The 9,038-nt window shown below is 37.7% G+C and overlaps 1 protein-coding gene across 1 annotated transcript; it reads right to left on the bottom strand.

Moving 5' to 3' along the window:
• Positions 1-5,772: 5,772 nt before the first annotated feature.
• Positions 5,773-9,038, bottom strand: LOC135482154 (uncharacterized). The gene is given in 3 exon segments (XM_064762010.1): positions 5,773-8,024; positions 8,233-8,504; positions 8,898-9,038. Coding segments are annotated over 2 exon segments (1,731 nt in total). The 5' UTR covers positions 8,492-8,504; positions 8,898-9,038; the 3' UTR covers positions 5,773-6,552.

Genomic DNA, 9,038 nt, shown 5'->3' with positions numbered 1-9,038 from the left:
CCGGAAGTAATCCTTTTGTGTGATAAATATGAGTCATTATAACATACATATAACACACTTCATGATTTAAACTCTAACCACGAAACAGAAATCTTACCACCATAGCAAAATTAAGAAATTTATTGCAATCTTTTAGTCAATACTGAGTCTTTTTTTCTATAACTTTCGTTACGTATATTTGAATTTACGACCTGGGAAAAAGACATAAATGATACTTACTGTCAATGGGCTTTGGCATTGTTGTCGGCATGTCGGGCGGGGCGCATTTGACTACAACAAATAAATACCAAACTAAAACATGCTTTGACCTGCACGGTCATTTATTGTTGACACTGAGTTTATACAGCAGTGTAAGTTTATACACAAATTGGGGTAACATTTAATTACACCGCTATCACAATTCTCAATAAACAACGGTATAATAGCGATCATTCACTTTATCCAAAATTCCGGAAACTCACCTTTTGAGCTAGAGACATTGATTCAATAAAGCATTTTTCCAATGAACGTACGGGCGAAGCTAAACATAACTGTACGGTACTTACTCATGGATTTTCCCCAAATCCAGAACAAAAATATGGCCAGAACCACCGCCATGTGTTGAATGTAGGCTATGAATAAAAGAAAACTCATTACTACATTTGGGTGATTGCGATAGCTTTATAAAATGAAGTGCCAGTAACTCCGCTTACACACGGTAGACTCATTTCTACACACATATTTATATGGATTCAGAGTGAAGCCAGTGTGACTGACAAGTTTGCTTACTCAATAAATTAGGGGACTACATCAGCAGGGCAAACACAGGATAAGTAACCAGGAGCTCCATTCTTACAAGCCAAGACTATTCCCAAACTCAGACAAAATGAACCAGTCCACAAAAAATTATACAATACTTTTGTAATATTTGTTATGTATATAATGTAAAATATATTGTATGTAAATATGTTTACGCCTACACAGCTTCGCTTGCTGATCAAGAGGTCTACACTGTATATGGTTATATGTAGATCACCAGGACAATGAGGCCTTTTGCCATGAGTTGTGCCAGCTACCTTATGAGGTCCCCTGGTTTTAAGCAACTTAAATCTTCCCAGTTTTACCACATTAAGTTAGATACAGCAATGAGATAAACAAAAGACAATTTCTTCCAAAATCAAGAACTCAGGACATATTTCATAATCTTAGCGACTAAGCAGTAAATTTGCTTTAATAATTACTTCTGGTACTGTGTTAAAATATTCGCGAACTTTCTAACAACATCCAAATCACATCCAAACAATGCAAATTATAGCAGCAGAGACAACCACCAATGCCTGGAGCATGTTGAAAGATCGCCATTCCAAGGACACATACAAACAGACATACATGTAAATCTACAATACGAGTTGTGAATCTTTGTCCCAGATTAGAAGAAAAACAGAATCTACATGCACATATATTTATTGTCTTATTTAAATGAATATGCGTCATATTGGTTATTAGTTGATCGCCTGTGGGGAGAAGATTTAATTTGTAAGTGGTGATTTACCTCCTGGTGGGTGGTTTATCCAGCCACAAAGGGCAGGCTTCCACCAAGGCGGTTTTGGCTGCGGAAGTCCGACCAGTCGCCGGAACTTCCCTATCACACTTTCCAGTGTCGTCGGCTCCCTGCATCTGCGATAAAACAGACCGGTCAGTATTAAGTATACACCTGTTCATGCTACCATCTGATAACATGCTCACGTGAAAAACTAACGGGTATTATAAGATGCATAATTCTAAGGTGTGATTCTATTGTCTGAATGCTACCATAAAAGACAACATAAGGTAACAATAGGCATAGGCTAGATGATGTTTTTCACCGCTGGTTATACCTTAATTTACAATAAACATCCGATGATGGTTGTCTTAAAACGTTTAAAGTTGATACTTACTCTTTCTTTAAGCTATCTAGCGACACAAGGTGCTCACTGTTCAAACACAAAAGTAGAACAGTGACTACTAGCAGAGGTAACACGTTCATTTTCACAAATGAAAGCGTCACTCAATGGTTTCTGTGTAACTAGTCCTTGCCAACGACTATGACGTCATCCAGTTTTGAGCTTGTGATTCACGTAATGTAACTATGACGTCACTCCTTTTGTTCAATGTTTTCGAAGAAACGTTGTATTGTTTACGTAACTTTTTCTATATGAGGGATTGTGACGTCATTAAGGACATACCATGAACAAATTCACGTTAGTATACAACTTCATAACAAACGTCATTTAATTAGGTCTAAAGTAGGAAGTAGGACAGCATGTATTTACCATAAAGTCTGAAAATGGTACCAGCCACGATCGGTCTGTGTGATAGCGTCGATCTGTGTGATAACGTATTCGTTATCTATTTGGTTTGACAAGGTTAAAGAGACTGTTGTCCTGAGATAATATCATTTTCTCCACAAACGACATCGGTGTTACGTGTTAGAGAAAAAGATCCTAGTGTGCAGACGAAATTGGTTAGTGGCCTGCGGATCGAACAATAGCAGAAACAAATGCCACAACAACTTGATTGTGTAATAAGGTCATTTTTTTTAAATGACAAATTTATTAAGAATCTAGTAACAGAAAAAAAATGCAAATGAATTTAGCATTGTAAAACTTGGAAATGATATGAAGTTAAAATCCGCAAAAGGTGGGGTCTAAAAAATTTCTTTCACCCAAACCACGTCTTGCCCTCCTGGGAGAAAATTTTGGAATGGCCGCAACGGAGTCACGTTGCCTTCTATGTATTAATATGAACCCTGCCATGTGAAGATCACAAGCGATGGTGCGCAGAGGTTATCAGAACTCAGTCAACTCACTCCAAGAAGGGGAGATCACTCCCACAGCGGAGACCACTTTTCCAAAGGGAGCGCTCGTCTAGAACATTATGAAACGATAATTTGTCCACACATAAAAATCATTATAGCCTGTCTATGATTTGTATTTCTCACACTGCTCGGGCTTCCAGCGCCATTTGAGACTGAGTTAATCATGTTTTTAGTGTTTGACGTTGTCCACTTATATATGACGGCTGAAAGGTTTATAGAAGAAGAATGTGGTCACTTTCACAAAACTTCGTAAATCATTTTTTCGTAACTTTTCTCGTTAGTTACGTCGCCGTATGGCACTATAAGCTAGACGACGCCCTTTACTAATATTGATGACAAATGTCACTTTTGTGGAAGTGGTGGAAACCATCTACCTTCGACCGGGACCACATTCACAAAACTTCATCAATTCGCCCCTTTCCAGTTCAGCGCCTCCTAGCGGGTGAATCGCACACGGAGGAATGTCATGGCCGCGTATGGGGTCATGTAGCAGTTTCGCCTGTTTTCCACAAAAGCTGTCGTCTTTTTCTTTTCATGACATCTGCGTGATTGAGGTGAGGGATTAGAAATAACCATGTATCTATATACTCACGTGTGTTTTGCATGAAACTCATATTTAGTGTTAAAATACAATACTTCGACAACGTAGATGCAGCGGACTCGTTGAAACAACAACAACACTTTCATGTTCAGTAAATGTTTCTTAGATGCAGAATGTAACACTCTGAGATCGAGCAACACAGCTGTGAAACTAACAGAAAGTACATCCCCAAATGTGTCGGATTGTCAGTAAGCGACTTTTACCGCTGTCTACAGTAATTTCGTCTTCCCTGGCGAACCTCACGCTCTTACACATTATCTAACTTAATCTTATATTGACCTTGACAAACATGGACTATGGCAGTAACACTTTCAGGGTCTACCACCATCTTGATAAGGTAATAAATCCTATACACTAGGAAAATGGGATTATTTCACGAACAGACATGATTGCCGTGAAAACTTTAGCTCATAGGCATTTACAGAGGGCAGAGGATTGACAACAATTCTAATGTCTGCGTGAACTGTGGCACATGTCGCTCATGATCAATCCAACATATCTGGAGCTGTTTGCTTCCGTAAATCTCATGAATGTGTTGCTTGATTTCAGAATTACATTAACCAATGTAGTCTTGGTGGGGGAATTTTGAATTTAAATTTTAAGGCTACTTTGTAATGCATAGTGCATAAAATACATAGGTAGTAATTTCTGACTAGTTCATAAATTGCTCTAAGGAAAAATATATCCATTTAGCATGTTTTGAATGCATGTGCAATCTAGGTGTTCATTTAGGTTCACAGCTAAATATAGGCCTGTTAAAATGTATAGTTTACTATTGGTATTCAATGTTTTTGAAATATTTTGGACTTAATAAACCTTATTCATGTTCTTGTACATAAAGAATGGTATAAAAGAGACGAAGGGATGCTAGATCTACACTTATACTGACAACTTATTCTTCTGTTTGCTTCCAGAAAGAATCTAAAATGCCTCATCATTGCCGTGTGCCTTTGTGTTCAAGTGACACTAGACTTGAGAGCTGCAAACATTTGTCATTTCACAGTTTCCCTTCGGACAAAGATTTGGTAAAAAAAATGGATTGTGAACATAAGGAGAGACATTGGTAAAGATTTTGCCATAAACAGACACACTCGTGTGTGCTCTTTACATTTTACAGAGGATTGTTATCCAAAACACCAAGGCATAAGACGTCGTCTTGTGAAGGATGCCATTCCAACAGTTTTTCATTGGTGTAAAGGCACCTCCACTCAGCATTCTAGGAGAAAGATTAAGAAACAGATTTCCTCAGTAGCATCCGAGAACAAGGAGAACAAAGCAGCTACAGGTCTTCAACAGTTTTCTGTGGAGGAGCATTCTTATTCCCGCCAATACACTGATGGGGCTATGTATACTATATATCCTACAACTTTGAGAAGATATTTGGAGAGCAGCAGTAGTGGGGATGACAGTTTAGAAGATTATGAACCTAGCGTCTCACCTGATAAAGCCTCTGTTTTACAGACCAATTTAAATCTGATGACACTGCGCTATGAAGAAAAGTTTACTTTGCTCAGATTTTGCAATTCTGACAGTGACATAAAGTACTATACAGGATTTCAGTCTTATATATCTTTATCATGTTTTTTTCAGTTTCTTCAGCCAGAATGTAATTTTTTATATTATGTGGGCACAGAGAACACATCATCTGGTACACCGTATGACTTATTAAAGAAACGTGGACCATCTAGATCACTCTCACCAATGGAAGAGCTCTTCATAACACTAGTGCGTCTTCGTAAAGGACTACAAGAAAGGTTAATTGGTGATCTGTATAGCATATCTGAGGGTCATGTATCTAAAATTGTCAACACATGGATTATTTTTTTAGCAGATAGATTTCGATCATTACCAATCTGGCCAAAAGCTGAACAAGTGCGAAAGACCATGCCGGCATGCTTTAGAGAACATTATTCAACAACACGTGCTATTGTGGACTGTACAGAACTATTCATTGAACAACCATCTGCATCTGACTGTCAAAGAGAGACTTTCTCATCTTACAAACACCACAACACTGCGAAGGGACTCATTGCAATTTCTCCGGTAGGTCAACTTACTTTTATTTCGCCATTATATGCTGGGAGATGTTCTGACAAAAAGATTATTCGTCACTGTTGGCTCCTAGACTTACTGGAAGATGGTGATAGCCTCATGGTTGATCGGGGATTTGACATTCGCGAAGATGTTGAAAGAAGGGGGGCTTCTCTTATTATTCCACCATTTCTGCATGGACAACAGCAGTTCACAGATGAACAGTTAAAATTCTCAAGGGGAGTTGCAACTGTGCGAGTTCATGTAGAACGAGCAGTGAGAAAAGTTAAGGAATTTGAGATCATTCGGAACATTGTTCCTATATCTTTGTGTCCAATGATAGAGAAAGTTTGGCTTGTGTGTGGCCATTTGTCAAACTTTACAGGTACATTATTTAAAAGTTAGTAACTTAGATCAGTTAGCACTTTGTCTAAAGTAAACTGGTTTTAAAGATTAGAATTGCTTCTCGTTTGCTCGAACATCAAAGGGCTTTAACTGCAGCTTCGAGTCAGTAGGTTATCAGGTACTTGGCGAAGGTCGATGGTTTACTCCAATAAACTATGGTTTTCTTCAACCATACACTTCACGAGCCCTCATATGAGTAAAAAATTCTTAAGTACAGCATTATCAATCAACTAAATGTAAGTTGATAATAAGTAAAAAAAAATTATTTCATAATACATTGGCTGGCTTCAAGAAGTGAATTACAACAATTCAGGATTGGCATGGGATGGAATTGTTACATATCATATGACACTGCGAACAAATTTTGTTTCACTTGGCTTTACTTTTATTTAAGGAAACTCATCATACTCAAAGGAGACATATACATTATCATCACTTGCTCTATATAATAGATGAAGTTCCTTCAAACTCTCTTACAATTTGATTGAAAATGCTTCATTATTAGTATCATGGGAAAATAACAAATGGAAATGTGATTAACGAATCTATGGTATGTAGGCATATTTCTCCAGTCATACACATGTGCATGTAAATAGAGTAAATGATGACTGGACATTCTTGAAAAACATTGCTCCACAATATGTAATTCTGACATGACAATTGAAAATGCTTAATATTTCTACAAATGAGTGTATTGGAGGCGATCAACAAAGCTAGGCAACAAATGATGGAAATAAATATCAGATAGCTTTGGGAGCATTTTGTTTTCAAAAAAGTGTTTGTCTTTTTTAATGGAAACAATAACAATATCATCTGGAGGCACAAACACCACCATATCACAAATATTTACACCAGTAATATTAAGCTGACCTTGAATTTGATAAAAATAATCATGAGTCTCAGACAGTTTCACCTCTCCGTCAACATATTTTAAGTAGAAATTATTTTCCTTAATTTGTTGACAAATTTTGACTTTCTTTTGAAACACACTGTAAGGGCACTTAACTTCTACAAGTTTCAATTCACTGTTGGTAAGCACAATTTTATCAGGACTAACACCTAAATATGGTATTTTGGGATTTATTATTAAACCTGCTGAGCAACTTTCACAGGGTTGGACTTCACTATACTTGGCAAATGCAGCTGACTCATAATCTACACCATGGCGGACACTTCTGCACGTGAAAAACTTCTGCTTTCTATTGAAAGTTGTTATTGGATTAGTACATGATTTTAGTCTACAGAAAGTCCCAAAGTTGGATGCCGTTATTCTATGTTGGCGCTGGTCAAACCAAAACTTACTCTTACTCTGTAATCGAGTTTTCTTTTCAATACATCTAGATGTTTCAATATTTACTTCCACAATGGAACTGTAGTGTTGTTTCTCTGATGCAGTCAATTTAGTTGTGTAATCATCCACACTAAAGTTATATTCTGTTCCATTCATTAATTCAAAAAGTTCAGAATGAAGGCTTCCATCCATTTGCTGTTTAGGCAACACTGGAATACATTGATTGGTCCTGATGGTGTCTATGACTGGTAACTTAATACAATTGGAATCATATAAGTTAACAAGTTTCTGAATTTTTACCTGTGTCACAGTGCTTGCAAACTCAAGTACAGGATTATGTTGCTTCACACTACAACCAAGGTCCCCTTTTGCTGGTCTCTCTGGGTCATGCTTAACAAAGTTTATGTCAGAAAAAAGCAGTGGTTCGTCTGTCACAGGTTTTCAGACATGCCACATTTGAAGTTTTTGTGTGCATGTCTTAGCATCTGGGATTTTGTTTATCCCTAGTCTGTACAGATCTATCAAACAATACAAAGTTGCCACAAGATGCTTACACTGGCCATCGATTCCAGCAGGGCACGAACAGGTTGACCACTTAAGCCTTCGACTGCCCTTGAAACAGATAAACACATTATAGGACAGCTGTCTCATGGATGCCTGACACTGACTACGGAAATATACATAATTTCCGTTTTTATTGCTGCTCAGTCCAGTAACACGACCTTCTCGAAACAGGTTCCAGCCTTCAACACGATGTCTTTTGGTTTCTACTTGAATGACAGACTCATCGATGTCCTCCAACAAAAATTCTTCTCCCCATCCCTCTTTTGGTGCTACTCTCCCTTGAAACCCAAGAAAACCTGAAACGCAGTTTTGACAAATTACCACATGACTGGGTTAACTTTTTCTGTCCTGACGTGTTACTTTACAAATATGATTGTAACAACTGACTGAAAATAGCCTAACATATTAACACTGTCAGATCAATTAAGTCATTACAATAAACTGTCAATATAATATTAATGTGCCCAAAAGTAAGTAGAAGTAAAATGACCCCGTTTTCTATACCTTTACGCGACAGTGATGGATTTTGTGCCATAACATCTGTACATGGTGGGCAGTACCATCTTCCAACATCATTAACTTCACCCTCTTCCAGATCAACACAGGCAGGATGGAACCATTCGTCACAAAAATCACACTGGATCATTGTTCTATCAGGATCATCTAATTGTTTACATAAACAATAAAGGCGAGTGTCCTCCTTTCTGGTTTTTGCATCACTGATATCTTCAGCCACAGTTTGTTTCTTTCTCTTGCAATTCATGGCTCTAGGCGAACTGTTTAAACAAAATTAGAACATCATTGAAAAATGAATATAATCATACATGTATTCATTCACATTTAAATGAATAAGTCTACCTATCCATAAACTAAATTACAGCTGATAGGCCTATTATGTTTTAAAAGCTTACAACATGTGCATACATAAACAAGTCTCTACGGGATTAAAGTAAGGCGTATTACACTACAAAGCAGTTCTCGGGAGAGACTTTCCATCTTACAAACGCCAAAGTACTGCGAAGGTTAGAACATTGTAAATTGTGTTGTTGTTGTTGAGGCTAAGCTAGCTGGTTGTATTTTGTGTAAACAGTACTATTTTAAGTCCTATACCCTTCTCACAACCATTCAGTGAATCATTATAAACAGTTTGTCCTGTTAATTCACTTTACCTTGATTTTCTTGCGGCTTTGGAATGAAACTGGCGCCTGATAACAGAAAAAACTTAGAGACGGCCCGATGACCCCATACGCGGCCATGACAGTCGTCCGTGTACGACCATCCGCTAGGAGGCGCTGAACTGGAAAGTCGCG

This window comes from Liolophura sinensis, chromosome 1 (genome assembly GCF_032854445.1).
Source record: "Liolophura sinensis isolate JHLJ2023 chromosome 1, CUHK_Ljap_v2, whole genome shotgun sequence".
Taxonomy (NCBI): Eukaryota; Metazoa; Mollusca; class Polyplacophora; order Chitonida; family Chitonidae; genus Liolophura; species Liolophura sinensis.
This window is presented reverse-complemented; position numbering and strand designations above follow the sequence as displayed.